This window comes from Microplitis demolitor, chromosome 8 (genome assembly GCF_026212275.2).
Source record: "Microplitis demolitor isolate Queensland-Clemson2020A chromosome 8, iyMicDemo2.1a, whole genome shotgun sequence".
Lineage (NCBI taxonomy): Eukaryota > Metazoa > Arthropoda > Insecta > Hymenoptera > Braconidae > Microplitis > Microplitis demolitor.
In genome coordinates this window covers 3,510,577-3,528,664 of record NC_068552.1, presented here as the reverse complement: position 1 = coordinate 3,528,664, position 18,088 = coordinate 3,510,577, and the positions used below count along the sequence as shown (strand labels likewise).

The 18,088-nt window shown below is 26.9% G+C and overlaps 1 protein-coding gene across 5 annotated transcripts in view; it reads right to left on the bottom strand.

Annotated features, from left to right (window-relative positions):
- The window catches only part of LOC103577311 (pumilio homolog 2), a 91,453-nt gene that overhangs the window by 53,822 nt on the left and 19,543 nt on the right, over positions 1-18,088 (bottom strand). For all 5 annotated transcript variants that reach the window (XM_053741024.1, XM_053741023.1, XM_053741026.1 and 2 more), the window contains exons 6-10: positions 9,196-9,331; positions 8,347-8,458; positions 8,176-8,275; positions 7,966-8,096; positions 5,223-5,571 (exon numbers count right to left, since the gene is read on the bottom strand). In XM_053741024.1, coding sequence (XP_053596999.1) covers positions 5,223-5,571; positions 7,966-8,096; positions 8,176-8,275; positions 8,347-8,458; positions 9,196-9,331 — 828 coding nt within the window. The remainder of the gene's footprint in view (positions 1-5,222; positions 5,572-7,965; positions 8,097-8,175; positions 8,276-8,346; positions 8,459-9,195; positions 9,332-18,088) is intronic.

Genomic DNA, 18,088 nt, shown 5'->3' with positions numbered 1-18,088 from the left:
AATGATGAATAAATGATATTTTAAGCTAATAATTGATCAGTGATAGCGAATTTATAAAATAAAAATTAATAACTTTCGCAATTTCCGGCCGGAAAAATCAGTATCCAAGATACCAATTGTTAATTTGACCAATCATTGCTTTTTAGTAGATTATGCCGTAAATAAATTATCTTATACTAATAAATCACGTATTATACCTAAAAGTAATAATATTTAGTTACTTTTAGAAATTTTATTCTTTATTTGACTTTTTATTATTATTTATTAATTTTTAATATTCTGTTTTTTCCGTGTAATATTGATTAAATAATTCTCTGCGAAACATCGATAGTAAATTTTCATAATTAATTTTGACATTTTTTCCTTTTGCTCGTTTATAATTCAGAGAATTTTAATAGAGGCTTATAACGAGCTGTGGTACGAGACTCAAAAACTGGTCAAGTGGAAGAAGCTGGACTTAGTACCTGTCGATTGAGGGGAAGAGGCTTATGAAGGGAGTTTATATCAAAATAATACTAAATTAATAATATATGTCGTTATTACTATAGTAATATTAAAATAATTGAAATAAAATGTAAAAAAAAAAGGTGGGAACAACAATAATAATTTGTTTTAAATTTAAAAATAAAATAGGCATATATTTGAGCACCATTAAAACTAGAACTATGTACTTAGTCACGACTCCATCGTTTGCTTTGTAGTTTATACTCGTCAGTTTGTCAGCGAGATTCAAACATTAAAGAAAAAGAAGGAGCAAAAGAATGACGAGAAGAGCATAAAAGTCTAAAGGGTTAAGAATAAAAGAATGCAAGGAAAAGAGTACTTTCTAGCCTAGATTTGACTCTGTGGTAATCCACATTTTAATTACAATCTCACACGACAGAAAAAAAAATATAAAGATAAAAAAAAAAGAAAATAGAAGAGTATGAATGTAAATGAGAAGTATAATATTGCTGTCATCAATTACATATGTTTGAAAAGATAACGTTCGTACTGACTAATTAGAGCTATTAAAATACATGTAAATAAATTAAACAAAGTTTAATTAATTTAAAAGTTTTAATAAATAAAAAAAAATTATTAATCCTTTGAAATGAAAAATAGTTTTAATAACTGAAGGTAATGAGTTTAATTAAACGGGTGTGATCTATTTAAAAGAAATATTGAAGGCATCCTCATGGTGAATAAAAAAGAAATCTTGTTTCTGCTATCTCAGGGGAAATCGACCAGGTCGAATTAGGCCGGCGGCCTCTTGGCAAAAGGTGAATTAGGTGGTTGAAGAGAAAATATAAAACCCTAGATAATTCATATACATTGCACACGTGTCTACGCACAAGAAAATATATTTTTTTATTACACTATTCATTTTTTACTTTACTGAGATTGTTTTGTAAATTTTTAAAATATTAATAAACCCATTTTTTTATTATAGAAGCAACCAAAGTTTTCTATTTATTTTTTTGAAATTGTATATATGTGTATTAAGGTGGCCCAAAAAACCGACTATTTTTTTTTTCCGAGTCTCTTATGAAAATTTTTTGGCTTACGATGTTTTAAGAAGCCTCTCTGAAAATCAGCTCGATAAAAAATTTCCAAAAGCCGCTCACGAATTTTGAAAATATAAAAAATGATTGAAATTCGGATTTTTACTTGTAATTTTTTTCTTTCCGCTGGCAGCAATAGTTTATATATGTAAAATCATATCTATGCTGAAAATTTAAGCCCAAAATTTAAATATTAAACGGCGCTCAAGAATTTTGAATATTAACTGATAATATGTGACTAATACTTTGAATTAGTTTTTGTATTTTTTTATAACTCAATTATTGTCATTTCACTAAAATATAACTTTTGCATAACCAAAAATATACAGGACAGTCTTAAACAATAAAATTTGATGAGTTTTGAATAAGCGAAAAAACCTAAAAATTGAATTAAAAAATAAAAAAGTATGTAAATAACTTATTATTTCTATTTCTCGGGTTATATTTTCATTCATTGCGATGCAAATTGATGGTGAAAAAATCGAGAAGCTTTATTAGCAATATTCAAGGGTCGCTCGAAAACGTTCAAAAGACAGCACTCAGAAACATTCAAATTTCTTGAACGAGGTTTAAATATTTAAATTTTGGGCTTAAATTTTCAGCGTAGGCATGATTTCACAAATATAAACTATCGCTGCCACGAGAAAGAAAAAAATTTGAAATAAAAATTCAAATTTCGATGATTTTTGATATTTTCAAAATTCGTGAGCAACCTTTTGAAAATTTTTTATCGAGCTGATTTTTGGAGAGGCTTCTTTAAACATCGTAAACCGAAAAATTTTCATAAGAGACTCAAAAAAAAAAAAAAAAAGATGGTTTTTTTTGGGTCACCCTAATACGTATATGGTTAAGACATTTCTACTTGGTTTATTAAGGCTGTCGCAGAGTAAAATTGATAGCGTGTCTAGCGCAACAAACGATTTTCGTAAAGCAACAAACACTTAGCGATGACCTTCGAAAAAGTTGTCAAGTATGTCGAGTTTTATTTTATAAAATAAGACAAATGTTTGAATTTTTATTGTTACATTTTATTTAAATGTTCAAGAAAGTGTGACTCCGTTGAAAATTAGTCCAACTTAAAAAGTTTAACAATTAATAATAATAATGTCAAGCAAAAAAAAGTGTAACAAATTAAGTAATTATTGCTGTGAAACTTTTTTTCTTTTTTTTTTCTATTTGAAGAAAAATTATTAATAGAAGAAATAAAAACTATTGGCAAAATATGTCAAATAAACATTAATATAAGAATAAATTTTCTTCATCCTACATCCTAAATGTTACGTAAAGCTGAACCAAAAATAACTCGCGAGTGAGTGACAAGTCTCACCTTAACTGACAAGAGACACAATGCCAAGTATGTTGTGAGAGTTCCATTTGACAAGAAGCACACTAAAAAATATTTTCGTGGTAGATTTATATTTTCATAAAAAATATTACAAAAAGGTTTAAATAAAATAGAGAAGAAAAGAGAAACGTATATATGAAATTCCGGGTATCTCAAAAGAGTAAGGACGAAGTGAGTGAATAGACGACTCGGTGATTTCACGTTAAGATTTCTTGACCGGAAATTCAAGACAGTAGAAGGGATAAAATTCTTGGAGCATGGGAGAGAAGTTTACACGCTAGTCGTCTTGGTACAGATTTTCATCGTAGAAAGTCATTGCACTTTATGCTGAATGGGCAACAAGTCAACAACCTCAATCTTCCTTATATATACAAGCATGTATGTTGTATTTGTACCTGCGTATGTTCAATTCTTCCTTTGGCGTATTACTCTCAGCGTGTTACACGTACGAAACACACGACAGGAACCAACCAGAGAAAGATGAGAGAGTGAGAAAGAAATTATTTTATGCTCCGCTAAGCACGAGTTACTAACTCTGAATAATTTTGTACCCACACTTGTCTTAATAACATCAAACGATACCTTTTTTTATTGTGTCAATGTCAACATTAATGACTCTAAATATTTGCTTATTCTCAAATCCTTCAATTTAAACCTGTGTCCTAATAGTCAGTCAATTTCTAAATAAAAATATTTATCTGCTCAATCAATAGCAGCAGAAGAAAATAAAAAAAAATGTAGATGTAAAAAGAGTAATAAAAGTTGATGGATTTAATTACCATCTACACTCTATTTGAATTGATTCTAGTGTTATTTTCGGAGAGAAATAATAATAACAATATACATATACATGTATATATTTATTGTATAATTTTTATGAGGATAAAAATAACGTTAAATTATGGCTCTATTTGTGTATTTTTAATGCAACAGGAAGTAAGCACTAAAAGAAGAAAAGATATACACGACCAGAAAATTCTGAGCGTTTTTTTGCTATGAAAAATTATTATTAAATATCTATGACGAAATAAAAGACTTTTTGTGTATAACAATTTAAATTATAAGATAAGAAGATAAATATTTTGTGGTATTGTTTAATGACTAAGGCCAGGATTTTTTCCTTAATTAAAAAATTGACAATTAATAATTAATGCCAAATTTCTGATATTACGGCAAAAATATTGGTCGTATAGAAAAATTTTTCAAGTAAAAGTTGTTCAAAATTAAATTTTATAAAAACAACGTCTCATATAATTTTTCCTTAGGATTAATAAGGAAGTCGTAATTTCAAAATTGAGATTTTCATAATTAACAAAAATTTGAATCATTCATTATGAATCTTAATTTTGGAATTACGCTGAAAATATTGGTCTTATAAAAAAATTTTTTAAATAAAAGTTGTTCAAAATTTAATTTTGTAAAAAAAAATGTCTCTTATAATTTTTTATTAGGACCAATATTTTCATCGTAATTTCAAAATTAAGATTTTAATAATTAACAAAAATTTGAATCATTCAATATGAATATTAATTTTGGAATTACGCTGAAAAGATTGGTCGTATAAGAAAATCATAAGAGACATTTTTTTTCGAAAATTAAATTTTCTACAACTTTTATTTGAAAACTTTTTCTTTAAGACCAATATTTTCACCGGAATATTAAACATTTGAATGATCCATTTCAAAATTAAGGCAAAAATCTTGTTCCCATTAATGACCTAAGTAATATTATTATACACTATGCAGTCAATATTAAATTGATAATTATATTTTCAAAATTTATAGCATAATATGTAGCAACAACTTTGTCCTTTACTATCTCACCCTCTTTAAAACAAACAAAAACTCTATTAACGGACTTTCTCATACATAAATAATATAATTATATTTCCCGGTTTAATAAACTTTTTAAAGCTAATTAGTAGTATATGTTAAATTAATTGACTTATTAAATTCCTTGGGAAATTTAATTTAATTATATATTTTACCAAAAATTATATTACTATTAGTTTATGTCAGATAAAAATTTGAGCTTTTTAGCTCAGTTCTATTTTGCGTCGGGTATTAAAAGTAGGTGGCAAGCTGTCAGTTAATGATTTATGTATATCTGCCAACGCGAAGACGTTAAAGCTACCACATCGTTGTCTATGTTTAAAAGCATCAGACATGTTTAACAAGATTCTAAACAGATGATCCATTCAATGAAAGAAGAGAAGAAAAAAATGAAATAAAAAAAGATATGTAAAATAATAAAATTACAACAATAAACTACCAGGAAATTATTAAGACATTAATGTAAATTTTCGTATGATTGATAATTTAAATAAGACTTACCTGTACATCAAAGTGAGTTGTTGTATCTTGTTGCTGTGGAGGTCCTTGTTGTTGTTGCTGCTGAGTTGGCGGTGGTCCTTGTGGTGGTAATGGTCCTTGCGCACCAAAAAGTTGAGCTGCATGTGAATGAGGATGCTGAAGATGATGAGTTGGTGGTGCTTGATGATGTTGAAGATGATGGGGTGGTGCTGGGGCAAATGCTGCCATAAAATGTTCTTCGCTACCAACAACATCGACACCTGGTTTTAATAAAACAACACCACCACCTGCACTAACTGCTAAAGTTCCTCCAGCATTTTTTTGAAATTCTTCTTCACCTGGTGACGGTTGTCTGCTTCCGGGGGTTCGACTAAAAAATATTATCAACTTATTAAATAATCAAATCAATTATTTCATTTTAAGTAAATAATTATTTATGGCAATGACTTAATAAATTATAAAAATATTCTAAATATCTTCTGTTACTTTTCTGACTTGAGGTGACATCTAGTGTATCGTTAATGGTAAAGTAGAAAACTGTAGTATAGATTTTTTTAAAATTATTCAATGTGATATGATTAGAATTATGATTTATAATTTCAATTTATCATTTAAAATAAAAAAATTTATTCAAATTTTACATTTAAACTCATGTGTACAAAAAGCAATAAGTGTTGAAATAAAATTTAAGACATTTACAATGTCAATGTAAGCAAATATTTGATAAAGAATTAAGCTTAATGCCAAGATAAAACCAACATACGCTACTTTAAAGCCATACCAGAAAAATTACTTATTGACTCAATCAAATAATTACTTTTTAATTGTTTAAGCAGGTTCGACCGAATCTAATGTAAAAAGGATTTTCCAACTTTAAAATTTGAAACTTAGTATACATGTAAAGAAGTACTTTATCTATGTATTCTCTAAATTTGAAAATGATCCACCGTCTAGTTTTTTAGAAAAAAAGATTCAAAAATGACGTTTTCAAAGTTTTTATACACAGGCTCTTATGGCGGACAAGCTCCCGTCATGACTTGTTCGATTATTTTCATTATTAACCTCCCAAGTTTAAGAAATAAAAAACCACATGCCATAAACTCGAATATTTTTTGAATATGATAAGATTTCAACAATATAGTGTTATCGTTGTAATTATTTAAATAATTCAAGTTAAACTTTATTAATTAATCTCATTCATCGACAGAGATACATATTATTGAGGGTTTGGTAACGTCGCGGAAGCAGCTGAGAGAAAAAACAAAGATAGAAATACATTAATAAGAGAGACGAGATTATAAATGAATTTTTCCCGCTTTAATTTGAATATCGATGTGTAAGAAGTTAGAACGCGCTGTTGTCAAATCTTTTTATTAAATCATGTGAGTCAAAAATAACCAAGTCATTTCATTACTTTCTGTAATTAAATAAGTAATAAATATTAATTTATGAATTCGTTATGTTATTATAAATTAAAATAATGAATTTTCATAACTACTAGGAGAATTTAGCAAACAAAAAAATTCAAACACTACTTTGACTCCCTAGTGTTGGTCGAACCTTCTTAACGACGTTCTTGCGCGACTCGCGAGTCAAATGAGGGCTAACTGTTTCAAATTTAATTCCGAGGCTATCAAATGTTTGAAAATATCTCAATAATTTTTATACAATTCATCAATTTTTTTTAACTATCGAAAATATTTAAGTTCTTAATTAGACATTACTTTGACTTTTTTCATAATAAATCCAGCAATATTGCAATTTTTGAATCTCAATATATACATATATATGCCAATATACGATTAATACACATCATGGATGATGATAATAATAATAATTATTATAATGTGAAAAATGATTATGGATCTTTTAAAAGGAAATTTGTTTAATTACTTGTGATTAAACAAACAAAAAATATTTTGACAGTTTAAAAATAACCATTAATAATTCTATGGTCTCCTTTCTCTATGTTTACAAACATGTTTTTTTTTATCGTGCGCCGTTGCCGGTTTTTAAAATGACCAATGTCTTAATTTCAGTTTTATCAACTATAATTATTAATGAATTAATTCACATCACCGGTAACACTATTTTTTTTACAACGAATGTATCATTAATGATACTGAAGTCAGCCGATGTCTAATAATTTTCAAAATTTTTTTAAAACAACAAATTATTAAAAAAAAAAATATCAGAAAAAATTGTACGTAAAGTTTTTTTAATTTTCTACATGTGAATTTTTTTTTTTTTTTTTTTCATAATTGACTTGTTAAAAAAAAATCCGAAAATTGCAAATCGTCTGTTAACTTCAGGATCATTATCATTAATATAAATTAAATAACATTTTGAAACATTTGTCCTTTTGTCTATTTTAATAAATTTGAAACACAAAAAGTTATAGTTTCCCATAAGACTGTGTTAAAACTGATTTTTAATCGTAAATAATTTTTACAAATGATCGATCATACGCTGAAATTTTAAAGAACGATAATTATTGATTCATTTTTGCCAAAAATTAAAAATTTGATTTTTTATCTAATAGTGTCTCACGCAAGATTGTTCTTAAATTTATGTTTTGAAAATTAAAAATTTTAAAGACGTCTACGATAAAATTTAATTTATAAGTTATCATCTGATAATATTTAAATGTTTGAGATAAAATACTTGAATTATTTATCAATTTAGTGAATAATTCTACAAGCAGTTTTATTAAAAAAAAAAAAAAAAAAAAAAAAAAAAAAAAAAAAAAAAAAAATGAACTTACTTGAAACCCTTGTCATCATCAAGACCATTTTGCGAAACAAGCCCATTGCCTTGAGGAACATTATCATCTTTTGAACCGTCAAATGGACTTGCTGATCCTTTGTCTTTATCTTTTTTGTCATTGTCTGCATTCTAAAAGTTATAATAATTTATAAATATGTATATCAAGTACAGAAATAATAAAATATAAATTTAAATGATAAATAACTACCAATCTGAGAGCGCTCATTCGGGATTCCAAATCCTTTGGTGTAGTTGGACTTGATCCAAGAACGTATTCAACCATTTTAACACCAAGACCACCGGTTTCACTGTAATTACAATAAATAATTAATAATCAATTATTGAATGAATATTGAATCATTTATATTTTATAATTTACCTGCTTCTAGGACTAAGTACAGCTCCAACTTCAGATGTTTGATGATGGTAACCTGTTCCCACACTAACTCGTCTTCCGGTTGCCATCGAAATTGGCTGTGATACTGCATGATCTATAAAATAATAATTAATAACAATTAATTTATTAAATTTATAATTTATTGGTATGATTAAATAATAATTACAAATTTTATTTTTTAAATTAAATTTTTTTTTAAATATTTAAATTTTAGACTTGAATTCTCAGCGTAGGCATGATTTCACAAATATAAACTATCGCTGCCACGAGAAAGAAAAAAATTTGAAATAAAAATTCAAATTTCGATCATTTTTGACATTTTCAAAATTCGTGAGCAACCTTTTGAAAATTTTTTATCGAGCTGATTTTTGGAGAGGCTTCTTTAAACATCGTAAACCGACAAATTTTCATAAAAGACTCGAAGAAAAAATAGTCAGTTTTTGTATGCCACTCTAATGATTATATAGTAATTAAAGTAAATGATTTAAAGGCAGGTATGATTAAGGGATGATGAATAGGTACGATCCTGGTCATTGGGACGTTGCCCCCACCAGACAACCAATGCCGGGCGTCTGTCGCCATAGCAACAGTCGCGTTGCACCCATCACATCATACTTATATCATAATAATAAAATGTAAATAAATGTCAGTACTGATGTATGGTAAATTTTATCCACTTTTCGGTTATTTAAAAATAAATTTGAATATCTTACAAATAAAATATCAAGTATTTTAATAATATGATAACGTCATTTAAATAATTTAACATACACCAAGATGAGTACCAGCTTGATTTAAAAAGTTAATGGACAAAAATAAATAATGTAATACCTGGAGTGCTCCAAGTTGAATCTCGCCACATTTGATGATGATCACCAAGATGAAGTATCCCACCGCCTTTGACACCCCCTTCATCTTTTGAACCACCTTCGTCAACGCCCCAGAGCTTTTTTGCCGAGGGTGCGATCTTAAAAAAAAAAATAAATATTTTTTATTTAGAATTATTTATATATTTTTCCAAATTATAGTTCGAATTAAATCATAAATAACTATAATTTTAAATTGAAATAAATTTATAGAAACTTTAGTCATTTAAATTTAAATTTAAAATATTTGCATCAAACAATAGGTCTATGTTTAAAAGATTAAACGATAAAAATCATGTGGTTTATTTACGTGGATAATTGTTTGTGTTGAATTTTTTTTCTCTTAACATGAACGTCTTTTAAAACCTGCTAATCTTAAAACTTTTTTGTGTCGTTGAATTGCGAACGCGCGTGCTTAAGTGCAGTGTATAGTAATTTGCATGGCAATAATTAACATATTAATAATAATATCATACTCTTTATTGAATTTTATGTTTTCTTAATACAGTTAAATTGTTTTTCTTTCTTTTTTTTTTTTATTTAAAAAAAAAAAATAAAAATAAATTGAGGAAATATTGTGATGATATTGATTGAATATATATTCTTGTCCACTTAGATTCAATCGAGAGGATAAAAGGTCAATGACCCTTAATTGATATAATGTACAATTAATTAATAAATTAATCAATCAAATGGGATTTATTTAATTCTCACGTTTTCAAACGGCGCATTGAGGTCGCGAAAATCTTGTCGCAGGAGACCTCGAACTTTCAACCCTCCACCCACTACCCCTCTACCGTTATTTCCCTCACTAGTTCAACGAACTTTCAATCTACGTCTGCGCGTACTTGACTCAGTTTAATAAAATATTTACAATTATTTAAATTATTGACCGTATGATTAAAAATTAATCCGTGATAAACAAAATAAAATCCAGTTATTTTTAATGCAGTATCGAATATTATCAACAAATAATAATAGAATAAATAAAAATATATGTAATTTTATAAATAACAAAAAATATATTAAGGGGAATTAAATATATCCGTAATACATGTTTCTTTTTATGTAAGGGGAGGATCTACGGACGTAAAAGCTAGAGAATGGAGAAAATCAAAGAACTTGTGATCTAAAATCATGAAAAAAAACTCTTTTTTACGAAAAGTGGGGTATAGAATAAAAATTTAACAAAAAAGGGGAAACTGAGAGTAGTATAGGTCTCGTAAATATTTAATACAAGTATTAAAAAAGAAAAAATGTCTTGGGTTGTTAAATAAAATAATTTTATACACGGAAACAAAAATATAGTAAATTCTACTACAAAATATGAGAATAATTACTAAATTTGGATAGTAATCTGGAAACGCTTATGATTTATATGAATAATTAATAAACAGATAAGCATATTTTACAAGTCGTTTAGTAATTTTTCATATAACGACTATGGAAAATCTCCTATATTGCATATTCATTTTAAGTTATATTTTGTAAATTTTACTATCCCGTCTAGTAAATTTTACTATATAAGAATGGAAAAAAATTAAATTAAATTTTTATTAGCTTTGAACTTTTTATTATTATAGCTATCATTTTGATTGTTATTTATGTCATCTGTATTGGTGTTGGTGTCGATTTTTGTTTTTTAAAAAGTCACTTGTTTCAACCGAGATTCGAACCCTGATCTCCCGCGCGCGAGTCCTTTCCTATGTCTGACGACTCGATGTCTGCTTTAGACAAAAGTTTCAGAACTTGTAATACGTATTTGTATATGCTATCCCCACCAACTTTTAATTTTATCTATATATAGTAGAATTTACTATACAGATAGTATAAAAATATAATCGTGTTAGCAAAGAATACATTGCGTATAGTAATTTTTAATATTTTGTATAGTAATAAATCCTATATTGTATTAGAAAATTTACTTTCTTAAATTTGTATTTATCAATAGTACTTATAAACGGAAAGAAAATTCTAGTAAAATTTACGATAAGAATATCGTAATTTGTCCTATTGATTATTGTAGTGGTGGACTAGTCTTTCGAAATTGTAATTTTTACGATGTAGCGTTGGAAATTTAATTTAAGAAATAATACTTCGGACAAATAATACCAAGTCTTAAGCTCTCTAGTATAAATTACGATGTAAATATCGTAAAATTTCAAGGAATAAAAATAGTTTTTGAATTGTAATTTTTATTTCTTTTTTTTACGATATTAAATTGTAATTTTTGAAGTAATTTTTAATCCTAAAGGTCTTTGTTAAAATTACGATGTTAAATAGGAAAAAATATAACCCATATAGTAAATTTTGAAACAAGAAATTTAAAAATGGACGCTAATTAAAGTCTAGTCCACGATTACGATATTAACATCGTAAATTTTGCTAGAATTTTATTTCCGGGTAGTAAAATTGACTATACAAATAGTAAAAAATATAATCATCTTAGCAAAAAATACAATATGCATAGTAATTTTGAATATCGTATTATGAAATTATTACTAACTAGTAAATTTTATTAAACGTTTAGTAATAATTACAATAAAGAATGTATTTTTTCAAGTCTCTTAGTAAATTTTACTATAGTATTGTAATTTTTACTACACTTTTTTTCTGTGTAAATAAAAAGAAAACCAGAAATTTGAAAATTTCAAGTTTAAGAAATATTTTTATGCGAAAATACTTGAATAAATTATCTTCAACTATACAAAAAATTAAATAACTAAAAATTTTGAAATTTCATGAATTATATTAAAGTTCGAGCTTGAAATTGTTAATATTTACAAAAACAATAAAAAAATTCTATTCAAAATATCATTACTTAATAGAAAAACAAAAAAATTTTTTATCTAGCCCTTATGAAAATAATAATTATTAAAATTTCCCGAGCAATTGACTAAATCGTTTATTTTTTAATGACGTATCTGGAAATCAATACAGAAACGACTATACATAAATGTAAGTGTTATTAAAAGATGAATATTTAAAATAATAATAGCATGTATATAATTAGTTCTATAATGACAATAGTTAATATTTTTCCATGAATTTATGATATCCGTGTGGTAAATTGAGAGTGATTTGCACGTGTGCTTAATAGATAAAATGGCCACGAGTTTATAACAGTAGTCACACTTATCGACCGCGTAATTCGCGAAGTTTAGCAGAAACCGACGGCATGACAGCTTTAGTGTAACATCTATCGATAGTACTAGTCACATATGACTATAAATTGAGAAAGATATGTATGTACATATATATTTATATATGGAAAAGAATGGGAGAGACGGCTTACATATCTAGTGTTGTGCAAGTCACAACAGAATACAGTAAAGTTGGCCCCAAAGTGCAAGAAACTATCGCATATCAATACATATATGATACTTAATACACATATATTTATATGTGTTACAACTTATACTACACATATGTATATGTGTTGCCGAGTTTATACGATCTCCCTACTTCATGTTACCGAACATGACCGAATTACATTTACCCTTCTCTTTCTCACTCTATAATATTTTCCCGCTCTTTTCTGACGGCTGTTCTTGTCTGTTCTCTAAACACTCCTGGCATGAGGGGCCACCGACCCCTTCTCCAAGAGCCCCAGCGCTTGGGTCACGGCCACTGTCCTCGCGCGACTCGCGAGTCTCCATCGTTTGTATGACCGGAACGAGTTAAATTAAATGGCAATAGCGTGAAAAAAAAAATCTTTTTCATTTTTTTCAAAATATATATATATATATATATTTGTTTTTATTACTTTATTGACAAGTAGTAATAAAATCTTTAATAACTAATAAGCTTCAAGTTAACAGACAATTAAAAATTTTCAAATTTTTTTTTTCAACAACTCCATTAAAAAAAAAACTAAAAAAAATGCACATGTTGAAAATTTAAAGAACTATAGGTGCAATTTTTTAAAATATATATATTTTTTTTTTATATTTATCATTTTTAAGAAGGTTCGACCGATGCTAGTTAGTCAAAGTAGTGTTTGAATTTTTTTTTTGCTAAATTCTCCGAATAGTTATGAAAATTCATTATTTTAGTTTACAATAACATAACGAACTCATAAATTAATATTTATTAATTATTTAATTAAAGAAAATAATGAAATGACTTGGTTATTTTTGACTCACATGATTTAATAAAAAGATTTGGCAACAGCGCGTTCTAACTTCTTACACATTGATATTCAAACCCTCAATAATATGTATCTCTGTCGATGAATGAGATTAATTAATAAAGTTTAACTTGAATTATTTAAATAATTACAACGGTAACACTATATTGTTGAAATCTTATCATATTCAAAAAATATTCGAGTTTATGGCATGTGGTTTTTTATTTCTTAAACTTGGGAGGTTAATAATGAAAAAAATCGAACAAGTCATGACGGTAGCTTGTCCGCCATAAGAGCCTGCGTATAAGAACTTTGAAAACGTCATTTTTGAATCTTTTTTTCTAAAAAACTAGACGGTGGATCATATTCAAATTTAGAGAATATATAGATAAAGTACTTCTGTACATGTATACTGAGTTTCAGATCTTATAGTTGGAGAATCCTTTTTACATTAGATTCGGTCGAACCTCCTTAAAGAAATCTAAAAATTATAAGACGTCGGCCAACTTCAGTATCATTAATAATTTATTTATTATCTATGTATAGAGGATAAGATGACTAAAAATATAGACAAGATTTACGTTTGTATGTAACATGGTATAAATATTTGTAATGATTAAAATGAATGAATTTGTAAAAAAATTGAATACATTATTAGACAAATTTTTAATAAATTCCGCAAATTAAATATTTTACAACTGTACTAATATTGCACCGGAAGAGATTTTGTTGTGTACTGAAACGCGTGGTTAATTATAAGTAGATAGACAAAGGAAGAAAAATTTTTTTTTTTCACAATCGACGATCGGAATAGATGGTTTTTGTTTGCTAGTCCTTCGGGTTGTCCAGACGACGTGAATGCGTCATTGATAGAAAAAAAAAAATAATGATAAAAAAAAAGACGAAAGAAAGTAACTCAATTTAGTTTTATTTATTTACTGCAATAATGAGACGGACATTGAAATTAGTTAATTTAAGAAGAAAGACACTGGAGTTACATGCCTTGTTGATTTCTTAATATAATTAACAGCATTAAGTAATATTTTTTTTATACATAGAGCGAGGGTGATTAAATTTTGAAAACTAGAACATTAATAAGAGCAATGAAGAAAATGATGTTGAATAAACTTAAAGATAGCTTTTAATTTTTTTTAACCAAAAAAACATATGTATGTATTTTCTACTTTTAATATTGTCCATTAAAGATAAAAGCCTCAATTATTGACATTGTAAGAACATGTTATATATTATGTCATTTATTATATTCAATATTAATAAAAGATACAATTTGTGATAAACCTAGATAATTACAGTCGAGTCGCGTTATGAGTCCGGCTTATATCTTTTTCGTTTAACCAGACTTGCGTTAATATGAGAGAGACACTAATAGGACTTATAACGCGACTCGACTATATTTCATTTATTTTTCCTGTGAAAGAATGAAAAATGAATAGGGTAGCGGTACCGTTTGTGACCACTTTAGGACCAGTGTTAGACACTTAAAAAATGTCTTAAATTAATTTGTAAAAGACGCAATGATATAATTAATTTTTTAAATGTGTACCCGAGTCAATAAAATTACTTGATTTTGACTTAATTAGCCTGTTTTGACTGTTACAATTTTTTTGACTTGCACACAGAAAAAAAAATAAACCTGGTTCAAGTAAATTATTTTCTTATTAGTAGTGATTTTTCAAGTTTTTTTTATAACAAAAGATAAATCGAGTTTGCATTTTATGATTTTTTTTTTAATAAATAAAAAAAATTTCATAGTATCACTTCAATGTATCAATTATTAGCATGTCTTTTAATCTCTACAGAGATAAAGAGTTTGCAGTTTTCAAAGACGTCATGTGGTTTTTTTTTTATGAAATCTTTTATACTATAAACTATAAGATAACTTTTCAAAATTCTACATATTTTATATAAAAATATACCTAACTTTCAGATTGCAACTATTTTAAAATAAGTTAAGTAAATAATTCAATTAAATATTGAGTTTTGGTAACTTAGTTTTACTTAAGAAGGTTCGATACCGATTTTCGAAATAATATCAAAATTCTGAAATTTTTTTTATCGAAAGTTATAAAAAAAAGGATCACTGTTAAAATTTTAAATCGATCCACTACACCATTTTCGAAAAATAAATTTTCAAAATTCGTTCTTATACACGGGCGTAAATAGAATCATTTTTCAAAGTGCTATAATTCTAACTACAATAATACCATCGCTATAAATTATTCAGTATCAAATAATTAAACATTTCTGAACACATTAATATTTTTTTAAAATTTAATCATGGGTTTATTAAATTATTAATGAAATAAGAGGCGAATTTTAGTTAATGACGTCACATATGCCGCGAAGCTAAGCAACGACGGCAACAGCGTAAATTGACACAACTGCGGGAAATTTGAATAACTAATAAGCTTGTAGTACCAGCATTATTTTGACTGTATTTAACCTCTAATACATCTAGCGTGTAAACTTCTTTTTTTTGTTTTTTCCCTTTTCTGATAGTTTTAAACGTTTATTATAAAATATGTGGTATTTTAGTGATTTTATCTTCTTGTGGACTTTTCCTATACAACATAGCAATTTTTCCCATGTCAACTTAGAAAAAACTACCCCAGTAACATGGGAAAAATTTTTATGTTGACATGGTAAAAATATCCATGTTGGCATGGGAAAAATTCTCATGTCAACATAGGAAAAATTGCTATGTTGCATGGAAATTTTTGCAATGGCAACATGGAAGATATTCCTATAATATATGGGTAAAATTCCTATAAAATGTGGTTATATTACCATTTTTCCTTGGTAAAATTTACCATGTCGATAAAGCAAAATTTGCCATGTCAACAAGGGAATTTATCCTAAGTAAAATTGGAAAAATTCCCATGTTTTTCTTTCCGTGTGCGTTTATTTTTTAATCACTAATTTCATTAAAAAAATTTTTTTTCATGATTCAATGCAATTATAATAAAAATATATTGTATTTATTCCGAAAAGCAAGTCAATTCATAACATATTCTATTAATGAAATTTCGGTGTGTAGGAATTGTAATCTTGTAAAAATACAATAGAAAATCCATGAGATCCCCTAGAAAGATAATTGGTATTGAACCTCCTTAAAAATAAAAAAAAGGATTGAATAAACATTATTTGTTTATATATTATTGAAAATTTATTCAATAATAAATAAATAAATAAAGTATTGCGACAAAATATAAATGTAATAAAAACGTATAGCTATTTCCGGTTGTTTTCAATGCAGGATAGACACACCCTAGCAAATACAGAGAGCAACAAGAAATAAAATTATAAATCAACAGAGCTGAATATATCAATCATGATCGAATTATAAGCATCATAACGTTGAATGGCCACTTCAAATACTCATTACAATTTTAATTATAATTATAATATTGCGAGGACCTATTATAAGATAATTATATAAATTTATTATAATAAGTAATTACTAAACAGCTGATCCATAAAAAAAATGATGAGTAAATAAAAAAAAGTATATATATATATATTTGATGAACTGTGACAATTACCTGTCACCTAAAGCGACACTTGACTATAGTCGAGAACCTCTTCAAAGTTCTAACGAACCCGTTTACAAGTGCGGATTATGTTCTCTTAAGGTGAACGCACCCCTTCAAGGCAACATTCCGTATATACTGTGATTTTTATTATTGTTACTACTATTATTGTTATTATCAAGCCGTTATATAGATTGAGAAACAAATACTATGAAGAAAAAAAAATTATATTAACTGAATGCAGTTTTTTTTTTAGCTGTACATAAAATATCAACTAACATGCGTTCTTAATTTTTTCTCTCTCACACCAAAGTGGATGGGTATTATCTTTGTTGCACGAATAGATTAATCAGAAATCATGGCCAAGTTTTTCTTCTAAACAAACGAGTATTATCAAACAAGCGAAGCGCACTACGCTAGATTAGACAGTAGTGCATAAATGTGCAGTCTTCTGTTTGTATTTGACGATTTTGTTTCCGAGAAAAACTCAGCCGAAAATACCAGATAACTTGATTTAAGTAAGATATTCCTGCCAAGAATATTAGTTTGAAGAATGCCTTTTTTTTTAGCTCAAGAAGTTTTAGGATTCTTAAATCAAGATTTGTTTAGGCTTGGTTTCAAAGTACGTTTTTTTCACACAGTAAATCTAATTCTTAAACCAAATAACAGTTTTACTTGGGTGAAGTAATAATTTTGACGCCAGGTGGCGCCTCGATGAGTACAGCGTATTTACTTGTGACATTTATTCTTTTTCTCGGTTAGTTGTAGTTAGTTTTGAATTGTAGGTTCACAATTTGAACATCAAAACATAAATCTCGCGGTTTATAATTATTTTTGTTTAATGTATATAAATATGAACAAATTTCGTTATCATAATAACCAAAATAGTAAATAATTACTGAGTTCAAACTTTAAAGATTTTCACAGTAAATGAATTTATTTGTCAATGTTTATTTACTGGGTAACTTTAAATTTTTTATTATTGAAAATGTGGTCATTAAAAAAAAATATTCAAATTTTTAGTGCAAATAAATTTTTTTTACAAATAAAAATATGCATTAAACTTCCAAATCAAAAATTAGTATGAGTAACTATTGAAGTAATAAACTGATTAATAATTTAAAAAAATTTATTGTTTATTTTTGAATCAAGTACAATAACATTCTGATTCAAAAAAT